Source organism: Carassius auratus, chromosome 1, assembly GCF_003368295.1.
Source record: "Carassius auratus strain Wakin chromosome 1, ASM336829v1, whole genome shotgun sequence".
In the NCBI taxonomy this organism is placed as follows: domain Eukaryota; kingdom Metazoa; phylum Chordata; class Actinopteri; order Cypriniformes; family Cyprinidae; genus Carassius; species Carassius auratus.
The window spans coordinates 2308638-2335681 of record NC_039243.1 but is presented as its reverse complement, the minus strand read 5'-3'; the positions used below and the strand labels follow the sequence as shown (position 1 = coordinate 2335681).

At 36.3% G+C, this 27044-nt stretch overlaps 2 protein-coding genes across 4 annotated transcripts in view; one reads left to right on the top strand and one right to left on the bottom strand.

Annotated features, from left to right (window-relative positions):
* The first annotated feature begins 798 nt into the window (after positions 1–798).
* Positions 799–2944, top strand: LOC113112993 (signal peptidase complex subunit 3). Its single transcript, XM_026279101.1, has 5 exons — positions 799–1056; positions 1480–1553; positions 2169–2245; positions 2414–2529; positions 2728–2944. Exons 1-5 carry the CDS (start codon positions 914–916, stop codon positions 2858–2860), a joined length of 543 nt encoding a protein of 180 aa, XP_026134886.1. The 5' UTR covers positions 799–913; the 3' UTR covers positions 2861–2944.
* An 11324-nt stretch (positions 2945–14268) lies between these two features.
* LOC113112853 (vascular endothelial growth factor C-like) overlaps positions 14269–27044 on the bottom strand; it is a 32188-nt gene continuing 19412 nt past the window's right edge. For 2 of the 3 annotated variants that reach the window (XM_026278968.1, XM_026278796.1), the window contains exons 5-7: positions 22365–22468; positions 16147–16468; positions 14269–15340 (exon numbers count right to left, since the gene is read on the bottom strand). In XM_026278968.1, the coding sequence (XP_026134753.1) occupies positions 15226–15340; positions 16147–16468; positions 22365–22468 (541 nt within the window). In that variant the 3' untranslated portion in view covers positions 14269–15225. The remainder of the gene's footprint in view (positions 15341–16146; positions 16469–22364; positions 22469–27044) is intronic. The other variant, XM_026278876.1, reaches the window with a different exon arrangement.

The window sequence follows — 27044 nt, the reverse complement described above, 5'->3', positions numbered from 1 at the left end:
GCCAGCCCAGTTATTCCCCAAAGCAGCTGGACCCAGAGTAGAGATGAGATTGTCTCATGATACATTGTGACAGCTGTGTTTTCATTACACTCATTACAGAGTAATATATTCTGATGACAGTATTTTGAAAGTTTTTTTGTTTATGCACCATTGCCATTGTAGAAAAAAAAAAATACCATGTTCACAATCAGGCATGATTAATCCAATTATAACAGAAGTTACCAGGATGAAGCCAGAATTATTTGGTTGATGATGTGATCCATGGGAGCTTTATATTTATATTAATTATATTTTTATGAGTATTAATGCAGCGATTTACAATGAAAGTATTTTACAAACATTTAATTTGGCTTTTATATATTTTTAAGAACTTGAAGTGGTCCTTCTGAGGAAATATTAACAACAGCACATTTATAGGAGGTTATTGTACATACATGTGTACTAAAAGACATTATATCAGGTGAATCAGCTTCTCATAAAAGCGTATTGTGAAAAAAAAAAATATAATACAATAAATTGTATTTTTCTTTTACAAATTGTTTTATTCGGTGGAAAATTCCACATACACAAATGGTCAGGGTCATTTCCTACAGGAGGCTTTTTTAAAAGTAATATAGAGTTTTAATTAGTGGTTGTTATGTACACTCCGGTGCACTTTTTTGTGTTAAATTTAAATGTGTGTATACTTGACCCACATACAAAAAAAAAAAAAAAAACCTTTTGCACTTTGTTGATGAATTCCCCTTCCTCAGCACTGGGTGTCAGTATGCACTTACCAGAATGAAACAGGAAGTAGGTCTTGCTTCCGAGTCAGCTCTTTACTGCCTTACTTCCTGTTCTGAACCGCCGCTCGGAGCGTTACAATATATATTTGTTTTGCATTACATTGTTGTAGTTTGAACTAGATTGAAACATGAATACAGTATTGTCGAGGGCGAACTCGCTCTTCGCCTTCTCTCTCAGTGTGATGGCAGCTCTCACTTTCGGATGCTTTATTACCACAGCCTTCAAAGACCGAAGCGTACCGGTGGATATACACGTATCCAAAGTCATGATGTGAGTTAACTGCACCGTTTCTGAATCTGCGTCCACAACAGCGATATGAAATTAGTGCTTATCCCATAAAAAAATGTATTTGATATTCACGAGGCACCATGGTCCGTTCAGAATCATTTGTTTTTGCAGCATATGGGAGTTGTGGATGCTGCTGACCTGGCGGCCTATAGCAGTGCAGCACATCAACTATGCAAATTAAACGAGTTTTGTTCAACAATATTTTGATCTGGATCTGAAACTATAAAAATATAAACATCATTCACTCATATTTTTCCCTGTTAGTATTTTATTTTTGCTATTACTATATTTACATTTGTACATTCTTAAAGTGAATGGTTGCAGGTTTGAATGTAGTTTGTCTTGTCACACACATTTAAGCAGAGAGGCACTTTACTTACCCTCTCTTCTGTCTTCTTTCTCCAGTAAAAATGTAGACGACTTCACAGGACCACGGGAGAGGAGTGACTTGGGCTTTGTGACATTTGACATCTCTGCTAATATCCTTTTGACAGAACAGACCAACTGCTGTGCCACTAAATTACCACCATGTAGATGCCTAAATTAAAATCAATTAAATTAAAACAACTACTATGGAACCCTGTTTATGCAATGAGAAATAAATAAATAATAAGTGTAAGTATTGTAAATCACAATTCAGACTTTTTTTTTTTTTTTTTTGCATTTCTTAGAGAGAAATTTGTTTAAATTCTTATTTAAAAAAGTTTATATCCAGCCATGAAATTAAAACACAGAAAATGTTATTGGAACTTGAAGTTCTGAGTTTATATTTAGTAAATGCAAAGGAAAAAACTAAAATTTGTGAGATTTAGCCTAAACTTGCAATACTGAGAAGAAAATTCTGAATTGCTTTCTAAAACAATATTTTTGTCCCGTGCTAGAAAAAGGCTACCAAAAGTTTCCGATTTGTAATTATAATTTCAGTTTTCCCTTTATTTTAATGTTTCTTTATTCAATGTTTTATATTTTGGTTTTTTTAGTTTTTTTTTTTTTGCAAATGTAATTCCAGTGTAAATGCATTTATGCCACTTCAGTGCACCATTCATCAGAATTTCTAAATACCTTTGCATTAGTTGCCTTAACTGCTTTATAACATCTGCAGCCAATATTTGACTGGAATGTAAAGGAGCTCTTTCTTTACCTGACTGCTGAATATTCAACCAAAAGCAATGTAAGTCCTGCCTGCTTCAGTCTATCCAGGGAGTCAGCCTGGTAAATGCAATTAACTGTTTGTTGATGAAAATCTGTTGAGAGCTGGGTATTTGTTGTGTTGTAGATAATAATATTTCAGACCTGCTTGTGATGTACATATCAGTAAGGAGTCTTTATCCCATGCTAGGCACTGAACCAGGTGGTGTTATGGGACAGGATTATCTTGAGAGGTGACAACACCAAACTAAACCTGAAGGATGTTAAATCCAAGTACTTCTTTTTTGATGATGGGAATGGTCTGAGGTTAGTTGCTTTTTTATTATTATTTTGGATTTTCTTTCTCTAGTTTAAACTTGCTTGTGTGTATGTGTGTGTGTGTATACATATACATGTATATATACACACACACACACACACATATATATATACACACATATATACAAACAGGGTTGCACATAAATGCTAAGTAGATGCACTTAATATCTTCTATTTGTAATACAGGGCAAATAAGAACATCACTCTCACTCTCTCATGGAATGTGGTGCCAAATGCTGGAATCCTGCCACTGGTCATGGGTTCAGGACACAAGAGTCTGGCCTTCCCTGAATCATATGAAACCGCAAAGAGCTACTGAACTGTCCTGGTCCATCCCAAATCATATTTGTAAATGTTGTGCTCTGTACGGGTTTTAATAAAAGTTGATAAATTGTTTTATGGAGTTACTGTTGTTAAGAAAATAATTGCAGCATATATATATATATGAAGTTATTCTGTTTTTTGTTTGTTTTTCATTATTGTCTCATGCAAATATTAATATTTTTATTATTTTTTATAAAACATCAGTTTGTCCAAGAAAACTTACATGTAATAACCAGTATAAGGAAGTGCAATCATTCATATCAGGGTTATTCGTTTCTGCTAATTTCGGAGCCACATACGTGTTGAATTTATTCCACCTCTAATCAAACACACCTGAACCAAATAATAAGGCTCTTTGGCTTTATTTGAAAATTACAACCAGGTTTTTAGGAGAGTGTTTGGTATCCTACTAAACTGCATCAAAGTCGTCTCTACAATGGTTTTTTATTTGCTATTTGAAATTATCTGTGTAATTTAGCAAGGATACTTAGATTACACAGTGTAATATCATCCAATTCAACTAGTTTTGGGAGATACATGAATTGTTTTTAATTAACATTTTCAGATTCAGTCACCAGATGGCAGCACCTTAACACTTCACTTTGCCTGTTACACTATTATAATTGGATACACACTATGGCTGAATTAATACACCAAAGCATACATTGCTTGTGATAATGTGCCAGAAACATATACAGTTTCTTTGTAACTGTTAACACATTCTTCTTGTTTCCAAATAAATTGCAGGTCTCCATGGATAACTGCATAGTGTTATTATGTGTGAACTCTAATTCTAACAATTCATGTAACAGTGTATGAAGTTTGAAACAAAGGTACTCAATAAAAACAGAGGAAAGTAACTCCTCTGCACAACTGGACATCTCATTCCTGTGAGGGCAACATGGTATCACACAAAAGGAACAAAAGATCAAGGTTTCTTATTCAGTGAGAGCAGGTGAAAGGAAATAGACCAAATATTTGTACCCAAATTTGAAATTTTTCAACATGTGTAATATAAATAATTTTTGCAATTCAATCTGTTTTGCTATAGAACACATGGAGTGAATAATACGAGGAAATTCACCATCATTTTTTTGAGCCATTTGGCCTAAAAGAGAACGTTCTGGACATTTTTACTAAAATAAGATAAAATGGTTTTTATCTTATTTTAGTAAAAATGTCCAGAACGTTAGTATAAAATGAGGTGACCGGTGAATCGGATGGATTTTATACTATAACAAAACCAAATGATCACACAGCTGGAACTTCTCACTGTATCTTGTTAAAACTAAGCATGTAACCAATAGATCAGAGAAGGGTGCTAACATAGAAGATCACACGTCTTGAAAAATCTGTGATTCAGTATATACAAGAAAACTAACAAATGGCTTCAGAATGTATGAAATATAGCACACAACAACAATGAACTGCTTATTTGATGCTTTTCATCATTCACTACTAGTGACCATCAGCCTTTACTTCACTGATGTTGACATAATTTACATAACTTTTGTATGTTTATGTTGTTTCACAATAACAAAAATTTTACAAAAAATCCTTAATCTGGGGTTATTTCATTGACCATCAAAACACACAGCTCATGTATTCATGGAAGTGGACTGTGTAAACAGGAATTAATAACAGATTCCATGGCAGATAATTCCTGTTCTGGAGTCAGGTGGCAGGCAGCACCACCGGAGCACAGGGACTTGAGTAAGCAGGGACATATTGTGTTGAAGTCCTTCAAACAGAATGCCACAGATGCTGTTTGTGTGAATCTTGCCTTGTCTCCATATGCTCTTCCTCTAATTCCCAATGCAATTCATTGTAATATTTGCCATTGTTTTGGGCTGGTGTCCATCTGTGGGATTTAAGAAATTCAGCTTCATGCCATTTCCTATATAGATAAAATAGAGATTCATGCCGCTCTGTCATGTTTTTCTAGACACATTCCACTTGTCTGATTCATTTCACATTGTAACCCAAGTGTTCAGGTATAGCCATTGTGAATTAAAAAAACACATTCCTTGCTTGGAATAGATTATTGTGCGTTCTTGTTTGAGATTCCAGTGTTGTATGTGTCAGTGTTTCAGATTATAGTGTTTGTTTTCTCTGTGCAACGCTTTGGCTGTTCGTCGTGTGTCTCTCCAAAATGAAAAAATGGCCAGTCTCAACAACAATCACTCGATATTTCCTTTCCAGCCCATGTCAAATTCACAGTTCAGTTGTTCGTGTATGCGCTTTGTTTGTCTTGAAGGGAGAGTACAGAGTGCAAAGGATCATCAGGAAAACCGATTTGAGGAGTTTATTATTATTATATCTGAATTATTATTATTATATCTGAATCACTGGAGTTCAAATGTGTCTGTTTTCCTTGCTAAAACTCCAACTAGCTTCAGAAAACTTTACATATGAAGTGCACGTATTGCATGTCAGCTGCATCTCAGGAGAGTGATGCTATTTGCTACACTCAAACCTTTAGTTTCCTACATGATTATGGCAAAACTTATATTGCTACAGTGTCAGAATGCACCTTGGCTTTTTGCCAAGAAATGGAAGAAATGTGTGTGTGTGTGTGTGTGTGATCTTTGAATATGATTGCTTGAGAAGCATTCCAAGTCAAGTCAATTTCCATTACAGTCATTCCATCCATTATTGGCGCAAATTCTTGGTGACTAAAAGACACTGATAGGGCTTTGTGTAGTTTTATGATTGAGTTAAGAAGGTCATTTGCTCAACCAATTTGTTCAAAAATCCTGATTCAACCTAGAACCATCTTTATGAGTAAGCCATTGAATCATTAATTCAACCGATTTGCTCAAAAGCCAAGATTCCATGATGAGTGGGTACTTCGTTTGAATAAGCTCTTACTTTGACCATTAGTTCTATGTGATACGAATGTGTGTACTGTGAAAGTAATTCACCTGTGTCAGTTTCATCATTTCACACTCTCTCATGGCCTCATGGGAAAGTTAATTATTCACTGGACATGCACTTCAGAATTTCAGTCATAAAGCAAATTTTTGTATATTTTATGAATTTGGACATAATACTCTTTTCACATTTGGTTACTATGTAGGAGGGAAGTATTCATATCCAGTTACATCCAAAGTCATTGAATCTTCATTCAATGTTTGTTCAAAAATGCTGATTCATTCAGGAACAAGTGACTGTCTTTATGAATCATTAATTGAATCAGTTGAACTGGTTTATTCAAAACATCATCATTTCTAAATACCACTTCTATTTAACCTTTGGGCTACTGGATTATAATAGGACCTGTAGGTTCCATCTACAAAACTATAACCATACACAAAGATAATATGATGGCATGAAGGCATGAAGTATCTACACAATTCTTACACTGTGAGAGGACAGACAATTCGTACACACTACTGTCTTTCATTGTTGTATGTCCAATCCAGCACACACCCATCTCCTGAAACACAAGCTAACACATATAATGGGATTCTCAGTGGCTCCTGCTTCGCCCCTTAAAAAGGCCATAAGTCGTGTTCAATTTCTATAGCAGGAAGAGTGCATGATAGTAAATAATGGGTACTATGATGTAATATATGGTGTGAACGGGTCGCAGTGGCTTGAAGACTGACAATCTGACAATCTGAATCGTTTCCTTCCCTCCTCTGAGGATATTGGCCATCCTTGAAAGAGTTTCTTGGACCCAGTCAAGACTCTTGTTATTGTCTTAGGGTATCTAGGAGACAAACTAACAACAAACTGCCTTTGTGGAAAAAAAAAAAAAAAAAGTGTTACATTTAAATGAAATCCCGAAATTATGAAATTAAACATTGAGCAACAGTGTTTGGAAGAATTTCAAGGTAATGATAAATGTGAATGTTAAAAAACGGTTGCCGGGAAAAAGATGAAATATGAGAGAGGAATTTTCATTTCACCTTAGAAGCTGGATTTAATTTTAGTATGTACTTTCAGTGACATTCTAGTAGACTTTGATTGAATTAAAACATAAATTGATGTTGACACTTAAGATTATTAACGCTGGTGCGGTTAGGACTATATTTAAAAACATTCAAAGAGTTTTGTCATAATGTCTTCACATGAGGTGATGTTCACTATAAATCTAAAATCCCCTGAACTGCTTGATGAATATGTGGTTTAAAAAACATTATTCCCTCTAGAATTCGATGAGAAAATATAACCCTGCTTTTGGTCAAAGCTGAAATTATACTTACATTACTTATGTGCTTTGACAACAAAAGTTTCTCTGATTTGCAACAGCAGTGTTCTGTGTCCTCTGAGGTGTAAGATTAAAGATCTATAAGAAATAAAATGAATGCTTTTTTTTCAAGTTTTTTTTTTTCAGTGAAATTAATTGCACATGATGCATTTTTGTCTTTATGCCCCCCCCCCCCCCAAATAAATAAATAAATAAATAAAATATAATCAAATTCATCATAAATAAAGTGCATCCAAGTAATTAAATGCCCTATAATTGCATATTTCGATATATATATTCCCAAAATGTGAACCAACTAAAGGCAAAGCAGGTGGGCATGGGGGGAGGGGTCTGGGTCAACTAAGTTAACGCAAAAAAAGGACTTTCAATGAACCTCTCCTCTTGGCTAGTTTTGTTTCATTAAGCCACACAGGGGCTTGTCTCCTGCATGGAGCTCAGTTATGAAAATGTGTTGCAAAATGGCTTTCTCCAAGAGTAGCAAAGTTAAAAGTGTGGAGAAAAAAAAAAAGTGTGTTGCTGGGCCCCACTGGCTGATTCAGATGGATTCAGACTACATCTGGAGTGTGCGAATTACATTTACAGGCTATAGTAGCCCCAAACAGCCTAAACCCCTGCATTTATAGATCCTGTCTGTGATTTAGCTCATTCTCAAAGTTTTAACAACAATTGTAGTCTCTGATATAGCTGTGGACCTTAGTGGAGAGCAATGGTAAATCTCCTCATTTTTGCAGGCGACCTGTGAGATGGCTTCAAAACATCAGTATCCAACCAAATAGACAGACTAAGCCTAATATAATCTAACAGTTCCCAGATGACACAAAGCAATTCCAGAAGTAAGGGTGAAGCTTTGTCTTTTAAGTAGGCCTTTGTGTTTATGGCTCGAAGAATGCTTACTTGTAAAATCTGCTTATACAACTGGTCCTATTTGAAAACTGTTCCAAACAGCACACATAGTCCTCTATAGACAATAGAGGAATTTCCCAAATATGCTAGTTGCTGAGAACAGATGGAAATTATCAGATGGATTTAGAAACAATGGATCATATTCATAAAGGCTCTTCATAATTCTACTGTCCACAATTTTTTTTAGATATAATAGAATCAGAATCAGAAGCAGAATGAGCTTTATTGCCAGATATGTTTACACACACAAAGAATTGGTTATCGTGATAGAAGCTCGGCAGTTAAACAGAATGACAGCGACAGAACAAAAAATAAAAATAAATAATAATAATAATAATAAAAGAAAAAAATTAATAAATACAAATACTGTAAGTAGATAAGGGTTGACAATATACAAATTGACAATTGTATGGCAGGTATATTACAAAAAGCAGTTACGTATGAACAGGTATATTATGTGCAAAATTGAAGTGTAACTGAGTATGTGTGTTAGATAAATAAGTGTATGTGTATATAAATATAAAGTGTAGTGTGTTCCACAGTTATTATCAATTGTCCATGAGATGGATTGCCTGAGGGAAGAAACTGGTCCTGTGTCTGGTCGTTCTGGTGTTCAGTGCTCTGTAGCGTCGACCAGATGGCAACTGTTCAAAGAGGGAGTGTGCTGGATGTGAGGGGTCCAGAGTGTTTTTGCAAGCCCTTTTGCTCACTCTGGATAAGTACAGTTCTTGAATAGAAGGGAGGGTTGTACCCATGATTCGCTCAGCAGTTCGGACTACCCTCTGTAGTCTTCTGAGGTCAGATTTCTAATAGATTTCTAATAGATAATAGATCAATATTATCTATATTCTGCATTGTGGTTTATCATGTTAACACACCTTCTTTGGTTTGGACCTTTAAAACAGCTTAAAAATACTCATTGTACAAACTGAGATCTATTTACTTTTTAGTTCATGCACAAGTTTATTTGGAGATGATCACAATCAAAATGAATCTGATTATGATTTTATTGCATGTGACGTCTGGTAATTTTCATGCCGAATAGGACAAAAGACAAACTTAATATTAGCATCATAACATGAAATCTCAAATGGGACCCTTTGAAATGATTCTCTGACATTTTTATTAAAAGGTTGTTTTTAGTGAATATTAAAATAAGTTTTGAATGCTGACCTACTGCAATAAATATGCTCCACGTCATCTTTGTTGTAGGTTTAAGAGATCCAGTGAGCTCAAGAACAAACACACTGAAGCTGTGACAAGCTGGACTTACTTAACTGTGTTTTTTATTGACTATACATGTTATTTCAACCAATTTTGAGCCAGCCTGAACCAGCAGAATCCACTCTTTTACTAAATACTGAAACGATGCATGCCATTTGTATTTCTTATTAGTTTTAAATGCTTTAAGGGTCATTTTACAAACACCATTTTAGAGATTAAATGTCCAGAAGATAATCAATTAGATAGCATATCTGTGAATAAGAACTAGACTGCTTGAACTAATATGAAACAATAATAACCATTAATAGGTGAACTATTCTCAGAGAATGAAAAAAACTGAGATAATTTGTTTTCTCAAATGAGAGCACACATTGTAAATTAAAAATCGATCAAACCAAAACATCCTAATGCAGCCAAAGGAAATAATTGGCATGGCTGTAAAAATAAGACAACACTAAATCGAGGCTTCAGCTATCACAGTGTGAAATTAGAGCAATGTGAAGTTTACTTTCCTACTGATTGTCAAAACATCACATTGTTGATCTTGCTGCTGGTTGAACTGGTCATTGATATTTCTGTCCAATTTGTAACCATTGTTTTCATTTTGACTGTAATCTGAGGATTGGATTGAATTGGGTTAGACCACCAGTGTGAAAAGTGCTATTATTTCTAATTTTGTTCCAGCCTTACTCTCCTTGAAATGAATGAAGACATGTTAAAAATGATGTGTTTATTCTAGGCCATATTTTCCAAAGCATCACGGACCTAATGGCTTGAAATGGCATCTGCTTCGAATGCTTATCTTGATAGATTATAACTATTTTAGGCTCTCAAAAAAGAAGGAATGTCATGTTTAAGTTTAAATGACAGGCTCTAGAAAAAGTGCAGAGACAGATAGATGGATTCTGAGAAGTCTGTGTCTATAGCAGGGCGTCTGTTGACCCCTGGCTGTTTCTTCACAGACGTACATGGGGTGGCTTTAATTGCTGAAAGGAAAAACACACTCCCAACTTGCCAATATCCACATCCTCTCTTTCTTGCCCTTTCGATTAATTTTTTTATAATCACTTAATGGTTTCCTTTTCCCACACGCTAAAAAAAAAAAAAAAAAAAAAAAAAACCTCTCTCTTCTCAGCAAGGCCTCAGCGGAATTCATGCTGTGCCGACTCGCTGAGGAGATGAAGTTGGATGCAGTTTAGTGCAGACAGCTCATTTTTCTGCACCCAGAAGCTGCTGTCATTTTCAGGAGATGAACATTTAGACCCCAGCCATCATTCTGAAACTTGTGTGGGATACTGTGTGTTGGGGTCGGCCTGTGACTGATTGATTTTCTGAAAGCCAGAGACGTGGGAAATAAGCCATCGTCTAATTTAGAGGAAGTCTTAATCTTTTAGAGGAGGAGTGGTCGGGAGGTGTTTACCTTCTTAAACGTGTATTTATTGTGGTGGTTTGGTGGTTTCAGGCAAGGAGGAAAATGTAGGAGGGGGTGCTCTGGCTCGACTTAATGGGCAGGAAGAGGGTGAGGTGCTATGGAAGGATTTGCATCCTGCAGGTCAGGTTGACCAGCCTTATTGTACTACTGTATAATATGGACTGTTTCATATGACTATACTTACTAACACGCAACTTTGAATGACAGCAGGACAACCATAATTCCCAGTGCTGCCGGATCCATAAAAGCCGCAAAGAGGCCAAAAACGGTGACCCCTCAGGAACTCAGTCTAAAATATCCATGATTTATGGCCTCTGAGGGGAGAGAAAGAAATGGGGTCTGTTTTCCGGGCCAATCAGTCAGTCATTCCATGTTCTCCATGTCTCAGTCATTTGAAGAGCATACCCAGCAAATACAGACGTTCCTCTAATGCTACTACAGTATATGGTTTCATTGCATCCTTGGAAAACAACTTCTACTGTTACAGGAACGTTATTTGTAGGTTTTACTTTTTTTAACCATTATCTAATGTGCATGGAGGTTTTTGTGTAAATAGCATATAAAGAATGTTCACTAAATGTTAACTTTCATTATTAATAACCAAACAGTAACATTTCTAAATGTTGCAGAGAGAGTTTTGATAACTACATGCATTCTAATATTAGGATCACTCTTAATTATAATTATTATTAGTAGTAATCATTGTATTAGTAGCAGCAGTATCATTAGAAAAGTAGTTTAGAAGTGCAAGTTATCTGAAATTAATAAACAGAATATATGCATGCATAAATAAATAAAAAAGTCCACAATATGTGAAAAATAATCTAAAAATGCAAAGTAACTTTCACTCATATACCATCCACATTTTTTTTTTTTATTACCAGATGCAATTGTTTAAATGTTGAAATGCCTCAATGTTTTGTTTCTTACAAACACGCAGCTTTTCACTTCACAGAAAATTAATTGATGATATTGATTTCTTGTGGATTATTGTGATGTTTTCATCAGTTGTTTGATGTGATGTAATGCTACATTTATCCAAATCTGTTTAAATATTTTCTTAATTAAATGTCCTGAACAGAAACTTGACAACAAGATTTCAGTGATTGGAAGCATAAATTTGCGTACTGGACGTTCAGTCAAATGAGGATGGTACTCTGCTGATTGCCAGATCCTTAGTAATGATACAAACAGATTCCACAATCAGCTCAGAAAATAGTCTATGCATTTCCCCTAAAGGTACATGCAAACAATGCAGACCTGTTGGTGTCATGTGTGGATATTGTACTGTACATGAAGTCATTAATATCCCTGACCAACTGCAACTTAATTTAGTACATCTGAATCAATATTAAATTCATGCACAGGTGAGTTAAGTTACATAGCATCCAGTGTGTGACAGCACAGCACATACAGCAGAGTCATCTCAACTGCAATGCAAATCCTGGCATTACAGCAGACACCTAGATGATGCCAGGTGCATTATAATGAAGCCCATTCAGGTGTAAAATACAGGCACAAATGATAGCTTTTATGGACTTAAGGATTTATTTGATGACCTCTAGCTGAGGTTCCCATGGACCACACACAGGGAGAAGTATTTCTTCAGCAGTGTAACATACTGTATTTCTGATTATTGATATGTTCTGGCTACCACAAGTTTTTCTATGCATAATCAAATTTACGTTACTCTGCATAAATCTGTAAATTTGTTGTGCTGTGATTCGGTTGTCGCTTACTTTTGTTTACATTGTATAAACATTCTATCTGGGATGTCTGAAACTCTAGTTCTTTAAATTGACAGAATAAACCACTCATTTATTTACATGTCCGAAATTGTTTTAGTTTCTAGTTCATTGTAATATACAAGCACCAGACGAAAACCCAATGTCGGCTACATGTTGAAATGTAAGTAAGCCAAAGCAGAAGTGGAAATCAGGCTAGACATGGTTACCCCCCATTCTCAAATGCTCATATCCACTGACTGGGCTGCTGTTTCTAGTTATTTCACGGTGATTCACTGTGAGCGCACACATGTTATTTTTGTCAGGTCTCTCTTGGGATTGTGCAGCGGATGCAGATGGCTAAAGTACAATCTGTTGCAATCCAGGTTAAAGAGAAACGTAGTTTCAGCTGGAAATAGATAAATAGTGCAAAATATTACAGCATATAGTTCATGGTAGCATGTCAGAGTATGCAATGTTAGAGAAAGAAGAGGAAATATAGTCCATATGCAAAACTGATGCAACCTTAGAACTAAAAAGGAGAGTATAAATGATGTGTGAGCTGTACTATACAGTATATATATATATATATATATATATATATATATATATATATATATATACACACACATACAGTGGCATGCAATTTTGGGAACTCCTTGCAGAATCTGTGAAAATACTGAATAATTTTAACAAGAGAGATCATACAAAATGCATGTAATTTTTTTTTTTTTATTTAGTACTGTCCTGAGTAAGATATTTCACATAAAATATGTTTACATTTAGTCCACAAGAAAGAAAATAGCTAAAATTATTAAAATAAGCCCATTAAAAAGTTTGGGAACCCTTGGTTTTTACTACTTTGTGTGGTTACCTGGATGAACCATTACTGTTCTTTATTTTGTGATGGTTGTTCATGAGTCCCTTGCTTGTTCTGAACAATTAAACTACGCACTGTTCTTCAGAAAAATACTGATGAATACTGATCATCTACTGATGCTCCAGAAAGAAACACGATGTATTAAGAGCCAGGGGATGAAAACTTTTGAACAGGGTGAAGATGTCCATTTTTTTCTTATTTTGTTGAAACATATTTTTTTCATTTACTGCCCTTCAGAAACAAATAAAGATACTTGCATGTTTTCCGGAAGACAAATTAAGTACAATTGACCTTGATATTCAAATTCCAAAAGTTTTCACCCCTCAGCTCTTAATGCATCGTTTCTCCTTCTGAAGCATCAGTGAATGTTTGACCTTTTTTTAATAGTTGTGTCTGAGTCCCTCAATTGTCCTCAGTGTGAAAAGATAGATCTCAAAATCATACAGTCACTGCTGCAAAGGGTTCAAATATGCAAAAGCTGCTGAAAAACTGAAGAATCTGCAGGAAAACTGATTACTGAAAAACAGTGCTCAGTTTAGCCGTTCAGAACAAACAAGGGACTCGTGAACAAACATCACAAAACAAATAAATAAATAAATAAATAAAAACAGCCATGGATCATCCAACTAACCACGCACATTATTAAGAACCAAGGGTTCCCAAACATAAATGTGGTTATTTTAATAATTAATAACATGCATTTTTTTATGATCTCTCTTATTTTGTTAAAATTATAAAAATTTCCAAAGATTCTACATGGGGTTCCCAAACTTTTGCATGCCACTGCATGTGCGTGTTTGTGTATGTGTTGGCTTGGGTTAAAAAACAAGGGAAAGAGGCCACCTGATGTATGAATATGCTTGAAGACAAAAGTCGTGCTGGATTTAGCTCCAGGGCTTGTTTTTGATCCTTCTCATCCGATGGCTGAAGATTATGGTTCTATTATGGAGCTACTTTCTATTGAATGAGAAACAGTGAAAAATCACATGCACACTTTTGGCAGACACAGACACAAGTACTGGGATGGAAGCAGAGGTGATTTATTATATTTACAGTGTCAAGCTGAAAATGTGGCGGACACCAAGTGGAGTTGGGCCAATCACATTCCTCCTATGTATTTATTTACCGAGGTCAAAAGTCTTAAAAGACCACTGATGTCACTCAGAGGTCAACTTTCTCCACTTAATACTGCTGTTTCTTAAGGAGGCAGGTTGGACATGATGTAGGTTCCATTCATCCAAGCGTATATTGTCACTCATGTAACTCTTATGCAACTGCATACATGTAGCACCGGTTTTCAGCTAATGGTCGATATCCAGGTTTATGTGCTGTATTTCCATTCAGAGTCTTCGGTATTGTTGGTTGACTTGCGTAATGGTCTTAGACTGTCAACAAGCAATGCTTCCAACACACACACACACACACACACAAAAACCTTTTCTTTGCTGGCTTGCACTGTCAGTTTGATAGAATTTAATCTGGAATGATAGGTGCATATATTTGATAGTCAAAACTGAATACATTTGAATCATGTGCAGTATTACTTCAATAAGATAAATAAGTTAACAATATATAATACAACTTTATACTTTATTTTACGGGACTTAACATGATATAAAAATATTGATCACAGTGTTTTTTCTTCGCAGAGATTCGAAATGAATGCTATGAACAAGGGAGTTTCAAAACATTTCATGGCAATAAATTATATAATCAGTATCTGACAAATACGAATAGACAATTTAATTAAAACAATGAAAAAACATGGCTCCAGCCTTTAGAAATATCTCTCTCGGTCCTTGATAGCTCACCCCATGCTTGATATGTGGGGTTGAATGTGGACATTTCTCGTCTCCCAATACTCCATGCTAGTCCACATGACTAGCACATGTGAGTCGGATAAGCAGCAGCCGAACATAGCACTGCTCCAAATGTCAACGTGTCCGTGAGTATTCAGCGCCACCTGAGCTGTTAGTTGTGTTTAGTTCAGTCTCCCCCAGTATGTGGGTATGCAGCGACACAGTTCCTCACTGAAATACTCATCATCATTACATCCTCTTTTCTTGGGGTCCATGTTACACGGTGGCCTGACACAACTTAGAAAAAGAGGGGGGGAAATGGTATTACTATCTGACATCACTGTACCATTTAAAGGGTTAGTTCACTCTCAAAGCATCCTTGGTGTGTGTGACTTTATTCTTTCAGAATAATCCAATCGAAAATATTGTCCTTGCTCTTCCAGGCCTTTCAATGGGGGTAAGCAGATGTTTGTTGTGAACAGTTCAAGAGACGTGAAATAAAGTGTGTGCATCTGTAATAAAATGTCCCTCACACGGCTCCAGGGGGTGAATAAAGTCTCCCTGTAGAAAATCCATGTGTTTTTGTAAAATAAACATCCAGATTTCAAACGTAATAAACACTTTTTTTTTCTAACTTCTGCTGACTCACTGAGGGACGTTTTATTACAGATGTGTGCACTTTATTTCACGTCTTCTGAGCATTTGAAAACAAACACGCTTACCCCATTGAAAGGCTTGGAAGAGCAAGTACAATTTTTAATATAACTCCAACTGGATTATTCTGAAAGAAGAAAGTCACATACACCAAGGATAATTCGAGGGTGAGTAGAAGATAGACAAATTTTTATTCTCGGGTGAACTAATGCTTTAAAGTGCAGCAGTAACATTTTATCAAGAGCTATTTTAAAAAGAAACACCATCCATAGTATTACTTGCAGAAAATGGATCAATATGCAAAAATACCTAATGATAAAATTTCAATTATAAAATGATGAAACTGATACAAATATACAGTAAATCTTTGACAAAATAGAGGCTGTGAATCTATTGTAACACCTTACAATAATATATTAGTTTACATTATCAGCAAACTCTTTTCTCACCTGCATGTGCCCGGGTGGAACCGCCTTCCTTTTAAGAAGCACTTGTTAGGGGACTCTGTGCATTCACACACACATTTGGTGCGGTTGAGAGGCTGACTGCTAGGACACACCTTGGTGCAGGTGCACTGGCAGGTGTCCTTGTTGAAGCTCTGTTGAGGCCTGCAGGAAGAAGGCTTCGCTTTACACACACACTGACAGGTGTTCTTGTCCAAATAGTGGTGCGGTCCACAGCCTGCCGTTCGCAGCTGTTTTCGGCATACACACTGACAAGTCTCCTCATCCAGCTCTTTGTCGGGACCGCAGAAGTCCTGCTCAAAGTCTGCTGATGGAGAGAAGAGAAATAAAGAAGCCCTTATTTTATGTTACAACTTATTTTTACATTTGTGAGGAAATCTTTTGTCAATGCTATGGAATGCCTGGCCAATTCCCAGAGCGTTACACAAGTAAAGAACAATGTCCAGCATGCACATTTGTCAGACATGATCAACTGTTTAGCAATACGGCCTTTCTACCCAGCATTCCTTATACTACCCCAAAAGGTCTAAACAGATGTTTTACTTTAAATCTTGATGAAAACATTACATGCGGTGGCTAATTCAACTCTCCTACAGTATATTCCCTCCTTTGTTTTGGAGTGTACAAAATGGCCTAAGAATTTGGCTGAAGAGAGAAAGTGAAATCCTGTCACGAGTGTTTTGTATTTTCTGATGATTAAATAAATCACAGCCACATTACGAACAATTAGTCATCTAAAAGGAGTTAATAAATGTTCACATTAACTTTTTTGTTCATCTACATATGTGCAGAGAACCTTGCAATATAGACAAAATGTTATGTAATTTAAACCAGAATGATTTTAACTTTAAGTTGTTATCACATTCATGGAATGTCAATGGTATTTTTGTAGTGTTGTTTGCTGTTGATGTTTCAAGTCATTTCTCTTGGGAAAATGCTCAGTTACGGTAAATAAAAAACTATATTTGGTTTTTCACTGAAAAGGAACCATACTGGGCTGGTTTTGTTGGAATAACCACATTTTAAAAACTGCTTTCACAACACAGAGGGAGTTTTTTTATATGTCACTCTGGATTCAACTCACATATATGATTTCACAGAATGTATTCCCTCTGAAGATATGTGGTTTACCTCATTTACCATATTTGAGATTCAAGTCAGCATTTATTTTGTTTAGAATAACATGGGGAACACATTTCTGCAGGTGTTGGATTTAGATTGTTTCTGAAACACTTTTAGGATATTCAGATGTTGGAAGAATGTTTTTTATTTGGAAATTTGAATGTTTGGCTATATGGGGTGGCAGTGGCTCAGTGATTCATGTAGGTTGTCTACAAACTGGAAGGTTGGTGGTTCAATCCCCAGCTCCACCTGACCAAGTGTCGAGGTGTCCTTGAGCAAAACATCTAACCCCAGTTGCTCCCGATGAGCTGGATGGCGCCTTGAATGGCTGAGTGGTTGAATGTGAGGCAATTTGTAAATCGCTTTGGATGGCCATGGGTCTGTTGAAAGCCCTATATAAATGCAGTCCATTTACCATAAGAGGATAGATTTGGATCAGTGCAAATTAATTTTGGGCACCAACTTCTTTAGGACCAATGACAAGACACACACTTTTTCTGTACCTTTTAATGTATTCAAAAATACATTCAAAACTAGATTTCATGTTTACGAATACACATATATACACATATAAGATCATCAAATCAACTGTTGCTAGTTACTCCTCTGTCCAAAAAGAAGCCAAAAGGTGATCATGCTTTCTCAGTAGCAGGCCCAAAACTGTGGAACAATCTCCCTTTTTATATTTGACAAGCTCCATCAGTGGAGGTCTTTAGGTCTCAGCTGAAGACTTATCTGTTTAGCTTGGCTTTTTAACTAGTTCTTGTTTAATTCTGTATTTTAAATTTAGTATGTCTACTTTGTTTTTTTATTTTACACTGTGAAGCACTTTGGGCAACGAAATTGTGTATAAATGCGCTATACAAATTAATTGAAGTTGAAGTTGATATCATAATGAATAAAGAAAGAAAAGAACTGCACATGGCAAAGTAAGTTCAGGTTACAAAATGTGTTGAAAATAAAACAATGTGCCATCACTTTTTACTTGACATTTTTAAATTCATTAAATCTGAAAGTAAAAAAAATAAAAAATAAATAAAAAAATTACATCTCTGAAAACATGCTTTAAACTTATCTTGGACACTATTATCTTTCACTTATCATTGATACTCCAACAATCAAGACACATATTTAAAAAATGAATCCATTCACACCACACGGAAACAAAAGTAAATATAACCCATAATGCAAGATGCTGCTTCACAAGCACCAAACAAAATCCAGCCAAAGTTGCATGCTCTGACAGTAATCAGTGTTTTTGCAATGGTTCTCTGTCATGGTCAAGCCACATAACTGCTCTCAAAGCATTTCAGCTATGTTTATGTGCCTCAAAGGACATACAGAACAGACATGGAGAGGAGGTGGAAGAGAGAGAGTACTAGTGGAAACAAGATGACCATTTATGTCGCTTTATAGTATAGCATCAGTTCGTCTTATGTAACATGCAACTGCAGCAGAGAAAGATCTTGCTACTTACTGTAAGTATGTTTGAGGGGGAACATGTGAAATTACACAACTGGAAAGAGGAGAATCGTTATTGCTATTAGTAGTCAAAATAAGCTAACCCACAAGGTAATGTGCTATTACAGTATGCAGTATAAAGCTTATCTGTCATGGGCCGAGCAAAGTAAAAGGTGATGTGGGATTTTTCTATGAAGCAAGCAAAAAGTCCCAACACATTCCTCCTAGTCCTGTGTCCGCTTTCACTCCCCAACTGCTACAGTGGAGCTGAACGCAAATCTTTTATTCCATTACAGCATGACAGTCAACAAAATTGGCCAGCATGCTATAGGAACATAACCACCCACACCAAATCAACCTGTCTTTTCAAATTTAATATAATGCCCCAATATGTATGCCACTGTTTTTAACTGCACTCACATATTTGTATGGCTATTTTAGCCTTAAGGTCTTCTGTGCATTCTTATGCTCTGCGCATAAACTGCTATATCCACAGCAGGTTTGACCTGTCATATTTACTAAGCGTAAGGAAGACAAGTATGTCATTACCATCGCTCCATCTGCACAAGAACTCAGGTTTGAGATCAGTTACAAGGGTTAGAAAGAGTAATTATTCCATTTTAAATGAACACACTTTGCTGGGGATTCTTTTGTTTGGCTTGAACAATTGGCACAAAGCTGAAAGCAGATATTATGGCAGCTTTCCTCTCTACAGAAATGCAACCGTGTTTTTGTAGGCTTTGTTTTGTTGATGTGTAGTCAGGGTATTGATTGCAGATCTCTGTGATTGCGCTCTGCCTTCGTGATAAGCTATTTCCTTAATTCCAAAGTGAACACCAAAGTTGCACTGTCACCACCCATTCCAATAACAGCACACACACACACACACACACACACATATATACATACACCAGTACTGGTCATATAATTTTAATATCATCAAAAAGTTTATTTCACTAATTGTTACAGTGGCCGAGACAGCTCAACATGCTGCAACTTAAGAAAACACATGCAAATTGAAAAAACATCAGCAAATGAAGAAAACATCTTCATCAGTTTGATAACACAAGTGTTGCAAATCATCACAACACATGCATATAACGAATTGCGCTGCAAATCCTTCACAACACTTGCATATAACGAAACGAGCTGCAAATCATCACAACACATGCATATAACGAAACACGCTGCAAATCATCACAATACATGCATATAAAGAAATGCTGCAAATCATCGCAACACATGCAATTAACAAACGCGCTGCAAATAGCACTGACCACAATGGAAATGTTTCAAGGAGACCTCAAAAAGTGTCGGACCCGACTTGAATTTGTTTATCGTGCAGTGGCTACTGGTCAGTGGAGTTGTTGATGAACTGAAAGGTGAGGTTTTTTTATGGTGTTTTTTAAACATGATTCCTTTATCTTTTGGAAATTATTAGCCTAAATAAGCTGCATAATACCATGATTAAAAGTAAAACGTTACTTAAGATGGCTAACTTTAATATTCTCAACTAAATATAATTCAAGGTTAATGAAAATAAATTTCCAATGCTTCATTAATTGTTGCTAAATGTGTATGTGCTGCGTTTCTTAATTTATATGTGTCGTGAAGTATTTGCAGCGTGTTTCGTTGTATGCATGTGTTGTGAAGTATTTGCAGCACATTTCTCTATATGCATGTGTTGTGAAGTATTTGCAGTGCGTTTCGCTATATTCATGTGTTGTGAAGTATTTGCAGCGCGTTTCGCTATATGCATGTGTTGTGAAGTATTTTCAGCGCGTTCCATTGTATGCAAGTGTTGTGAGGATTTGCAGCGCGTTTCGTTATATGCATGTGTTGTGATGATTTGCAACACTTGTGTTGTCAATTGATGAAGATTTTTTCTTCACATGCTGATGTTTTTTCAATTTGCATGTGTTTTCCTAAGTTGCAGCATGTTGAGCTGTCTCGGCCACCGTAAATTCTATTAAAAAAGTGAAACTTGTAATATTATATTCATTCATTACACACAGACTGATATATTTCATATGTTTATTTCTTTTAATTTGGATGATTATAACTGACAACTAAGGAAAATCCCAAATTCAGTATCTCAGAAAATGAGAATATTGTGAAAAGGTTCAATAGTGTAGACGCCTGGTGCCACAATCTAATCAGCTAATTAAATCAAAACACCAGCAAAGGCCTTTAAACAGTCTCTCAGTCTAGTTCTGTAGGCTACACAATAATGGAGAAGACTGCTGATTTGACAGTTGTCCAAAAGACAACCATTGACACCTTGCACAAGGAGGGCAAGACACAAAAGGTCATTGCAAAAGAACTGGCTGTTCACAGAGCTCTGTGTACAAGCACATTAATAGAGAGGCAAAGGGGTAGGAAAATATGTGGTATAAAACAAAAGTACAAGCAATAGGGATTACCGCACCCTGGAGAGGATTGTGAAACAAAACTCAATCAAAAATGTGGGGGACATTCACAAAGAGTGGACTGCAGCTGGAGTCAGTGCTTCAAGAACCACTACGCACATGTATGCAAGAGATGGGTTTCAGCTGTCACATTCCTTGTGTCAAGCCACTCTTGAACAACAGACAGCATCTGAACCGTCCCTCTTCAAAAAGGACTGGACTGCTGCTGAGTGGTCCAAAGTTATGTTCTCTGATGAAAGTAAATTTTGCATTTCCTTTGAAAATCAGGGTCCCAGAGTCTAGAGGAAGAGAGGAGAGGCACACAATCCATGTTGCTTGAGGTCCAGTGTAAAGTTTCCACAGTCAGTGATGGTTTGGGGTGCCATGTCATCTGCTGATGTTGGTCCACTGTGTTTTCTGAGGTCCAAGGTCAACGCAGCCGTATACCAGGAAGTTTTAGAGCACTTCATGCTTCCTGCTGCTGACCAACTTTATGGAGATACAGATTTAATTTTCCAACAGGACTTGGCACCTGCATACAGTGCCAAAGCTACCAGTACCTGGTTTAACGACCATGGTATCCCTGTTCTTAATTGTCCAGCAAACTTGCCTGACCTTAACCCCATAGAAAATCTATGAGGTATTGTGAAAAGGAAGATGCAATATGCCAGACCCAAGAATGCAGAAGAGCTGAAGGCCACTATCAGAGCAACCTGGACTCTCATAACACCTGAGCTGTACCACAGACTGATCGACTCCATGCCACACTGCACTGCTGCATTAATTCAGGCAAAATGAGTCCCAACTAAGTATTGAGTGCTGTACATGCTCATACTTTTCATTTTCATACTTTTCAGTTTGCCAAGATTTCTAAAAATCCTTTCTTTGTACTGGTCTTAAGTAATATTCTAATTTTCTGAGATACTGAATTTGGGATTTTCCTTAGTTGTCAGTTATAATCATCAAAATTAAAACAAATAAACATTTGAAATATATCAGTCTGTGTTTAATGAATGAATATAATATACAAGTTTCACTTTTTGAATGGAATTAGTGAAATGATTCAACTTTTTGATGATATTCTAATTGTATGACCAGCACCTGTGTATGTATATATGTGTGTGTGTATATATTCTCTTTCATACAGTCATGCTCAGACACACATGCAAAACACAGCATTGTAAGGCAGTAAACATGTGCATTAGCACTTACCATAATTTGACTCTGAAAAGAGGGTGTCGGGTAGTGGCACACATCTGCACAAGCGATTACTCCAGCTGTGATTCTTTGGGCATGTTTTATTTGCCACATGACATCTGTGGAGGAAATAGGTGATTAGCAAGGAGACAGACAGTAGCATCGGTTTAAAAGAAAAAAAAAAATATTCCAAAATAAAAGGCAAAATAACAATTTCAATTTAACAAGCACTGACTCGTACGAACAAAAATGTTGACATAACTATTATAACCCAGAAACTTTGATCACTGGCTGTGTCTTAACCTCACTGCAAACTGGCCTGTTTGTGTTCTTTGACTCAATAATAAAAAGCCCTACCTTCAAAGAGGACCCATGGAAGATGACTTGACTGGCTACAGATATATTTCATTCTGATCATTGACTTCATTTCTTAAGTAAACACACCTCAAAGGAACTGTCCTGAAGATGCACAATATTTTATACTGTGTTCTTGGTCAGGCAATCTATCAACAAGATGGAAGAATCAGAGTTGCTTCAGACAGAAGGAAGGAGGGAGTGATGCTATCAGAGATCCTTGCTGTCCTGCTAACCATAAGCACATGGTGTAGTTGGCATGGAGGTCTTACTGAATGAAGTAGAAGCACACTACAATGCTTTAAATCATGAACAGTATGGGGCTGATTCTTACAAATAGCTTATTCAGATGCCACAAATACTGCAATATATTTAAAGAATTAAATACATTGCATGTTTTAATCTTGTGCAATACACTAAGAATTAGAATTCGTGAATTAGATTTCTTGAACTATTAACCACAAAAGATAGATGGGGTATGTGATTTTCATTTGACATTGCTTAATTCAAAATTATGATTGCCGTAAAAAAAAAAAAAAAAAAAAAAAATTCCATTGCATTTATTTTCCAACTCCATCACTGTCTACTAGAAGAATCCAAACTGAAGTCACAGACGAGCTCAAACTTATCTTCTTGTCTGCTCCATTATCCATCTATCTTTTCATGGCCTCAGATTTTGAGTCCAAGCTGCAGGTACCGGGCAGTGAAATCACAAGCTTCACCCAAGATAAACTTTACTCTGCGTTCTCTTTAGTGAAGTGATATGAAAATCCAAAATTGAAAAGTGAATGTTATGCTAAGAGTGAGTCGACACTGGTGTGAAGCATTGCTTTGCTTTTCTATTAAGTGTGGACTGCAAATCGTCTGGGATTTGATATTGCCTGCAGGCAAGGAAAATGATACGGAGCAACCCATCGAAGAGAGGCCTGTTCTATTAAACTGTGTGAGGAGGTCATTTCTAAAACTTATTTGAATTTCAAGCCGTCTTTTCAATTTGCATTGAGTGTAATCAGTGCAAATGCATAGAATTTTAAACATCTGCAATGCATTTACATACATCCACAGCTTTAAGGCATCTTTAAACTTCAACAATATGCGGCCTAAGGAGATTTAGTTTTAATTTCAACTTCATCTGCAGATTATTTGGGAGTCAAGCCATAAAACATAGATTATAGCACGCAATATTTTTCTAAATTATTATTAGCACATCAACAATTCTCAAAAACTGATGTACTGTAGCAGGAATACTCTGTAGTTAAACTGCCACAATCCATACAGTCCAATGGAACTGAAAGGCCAAGAGCAATGCTTTTCCTGACCCCAAAACAGACATCCACTAAAAATGTCATGTAGTGGCTCACTATGAAGAGAAGCTAGCGAGAATTCTGGGAAAAATACAAAAAGAATGATGTGTTTAAAATGACTTTCTCTCATATTTAAACAAACAGCCTGTGCACATTTTCAGTATAGGAAACAGAATTTAATACTTTGTTTTGCTCATTTACTAAGAACATTATTAATCTAAACAGTTTTTAATTTTTTTCTTTAGACATGTCATTACTAACGTCAATTAAATTATTAATTTACAGAGTTCAAATAGAATGCAAAAGTTAATATTCAACACTTCAACATTACTGAAACTGGACATTTTTTACTGGACAGGTAAAAAATTTAATTGTGTGTGCTAATATGACATGACCACACTAAGTTTTTAAGTTTATTATTACCAAATAATTTTCAATTATTTCTGCCATCCCTACACAGTAACCAAAATGATCCAAAAATGATTATGCAATGACCAAAAAAGCTTTAGGAAGTAACTAAAGATTATGCCAGCTCCAGCCTCTCACAAAGATTTAGATGACCCCAACACCTGTGAAGAGATGACGCCAACCTCAGCAGGGACTCAGTATAACAACTTCTACATTTCCCTTAAATTGTAATCATTATGATCACATCATGTAACCACTGATGTTAACTAACTGCATGATTTGTATAATCTTAGAATTGTTCCTTTCTGTCATATGGACATTACTTTGACACAGTATACTGTGAAATACTGTAATATAAAAACAGTCATGCGTGATTTGCATACAAAAAAATTGAAGACTGTACATTTTAACTGTGGGTTAACTTTCAACTTAGCTAATCACAATGTCAAATTTAGACCTACAGACTCTTTCTCTCTCCAAGCCCAAGTCCTCAGACAACAAACTGTTCTTTTTCTTTTGAAGGAAAAAAAATGTGGAAGTGAATGTTCAGGTTAATTGAGGCCATTCAGACCCACGCTTTTTATTTCTTTGTCACCTCCCTTTCTCTCTCCCTTTCTCTCTCCCTTTCTCTTTACCACCCTCAACTCTCTCCTTCTCTCTGTTTTTGTGAGTTTAAGTGGCTTGGGCATAATGTCAGGTCCCCAGGCAGATTTGGCTTCAGAGTTATCCAGCGAAAAACCAGGTTCAGATGTGGGTTTCCCCTCTAGATCAGAGAGACACGAGACTTCAAGGTCTCCACTCAACCTTTGGACTGTAAGATATGTGTGTCTGTGTACAAGTGTGTGTGTCTTTTTGTGTTCAGTCTTACACCCTGCTAAAAACTGACTCGGATGTAACAGCTCCAGTTACAGGTCCGCTATAATTAACCTCCCTTGGCTAAAAGGTGAGAGGTCAGGACCAGTTAGCATGACCCAAGGCTGGATCAGGTCCAACCAAGCACCATTCTCATGCATAGATCAACCCTCCTTGTCTGGCTGTCCATGAAATCACTGCTTTTCCACCTAGACAGCATGGGTGATATATTACCCATGTAGGACTGTTCATTATTAAGGGTTTGTTCATACTGCACACAAATCTGACTTCAGTTTTACATCTGCTTTTGCATTTGGTTCTAAATATCCAATATTCCATTACAAACAAACAAATACTAATTTAAACTAATTTTTAAAAAAGTACTAATTTATTATGCATGTTAACTATGACTGAAAACTCCCAATTAAGCTCTTGTGAACATCTTACAAGATGCATGAGACAACAATGGACAATATATGTAAAAAAAAAAAATTCCTTATTCTTCCATTTATCCATATTGTGAAAGTCTCATAACATATGAGGATACTGAGACAATACTGTGTAGTTTGCGTGTCACAGATGAGTTAAATGTAGTTAAAAAAAAAAAAAAACAACTAACTCTGATTAAACAATTAGATGCATAAAAAAAGAGGTTAAAATCTGGTTTGTAAAAATCAAAGCTTCTTTGCAGTTCAGAATGCAAACAGCTAAATTGTGTGAAATACTCTTAAAAGTCTGAATATTGATGTCTATCCGAAGGCATATAATGGAAACTTGAGCAACCACCAAATAAGCTTGTTTATAGCAACAAAAGCAACAGTAGTGTAACTGACGCAAGTGTCGAGTGTGTTGAGATCACATCCTACTAAACACAGTATGTGTTATATATTTGATGACAGAACAACAAGTTTTCTGACACAATGCACTGTAAATTCCATTACATGTCAGACCGCTTTGTATTCTAAACTTCAAACATTCCATGCAAGTTAATCAAACAGATGTTGGCATAATTAATGTTGCGGGTGTTTACTTAGAAAAAAGAGAAACAGGTTGTTGAATTTCAGAACCGTGAAATAAAGCAAATTGCCGACTAGGCCTGAAACGGTTCAGTGGTAAACTACACATGCTCAAGATTCTCAATGTGTTTTCAATTACCATATTCTCAGTGGCATAAGACAACACATTCCTGAGAACAGAGAGGGGAGTTAAAAGGACTTATGATATGGTCCATGCGAGGTGGAAGAACACCTACTGGATGACTAACACGTGCACTTGCACCTTGCGTGACGCAAAACATAAGACCCCATTTAGTCTAGCAAGGTGTCAGGAAGATAATGTATAAGCTAGACACTGCCATACACGTCCATAGGCCACAAAGACACAAATCCACAGCTCCACCTCTACAGGAATTCAACAAGCCCATATGTTGTTTGTTACATGGAGCTGATTCGTTCTTTGCTGGGGGCTGTCTGAAGAGGTCTGCAGCTCAACTGATTTACATTTACAAGTATGAAGAGGATATAAATATCAATTTTCCATATGTTAATGTAAACTACACTACAAGGGATAGTCAGCCTGCCCTTTGAATCACATTAAAATGCCAAAATAAAGGTCGGCTTTTCAAACAACTACATATTTCACATCAACCTCTTCACTCTGTATTTCTCAATGCCGAAAAAACACTACTTATCATACCTACAATAATGGACTGCGAAACATTCCAGGAATACAAACTGTGCAAGAGATTAAAATCAGTTGCTGTAACCAGGAGTTCTTC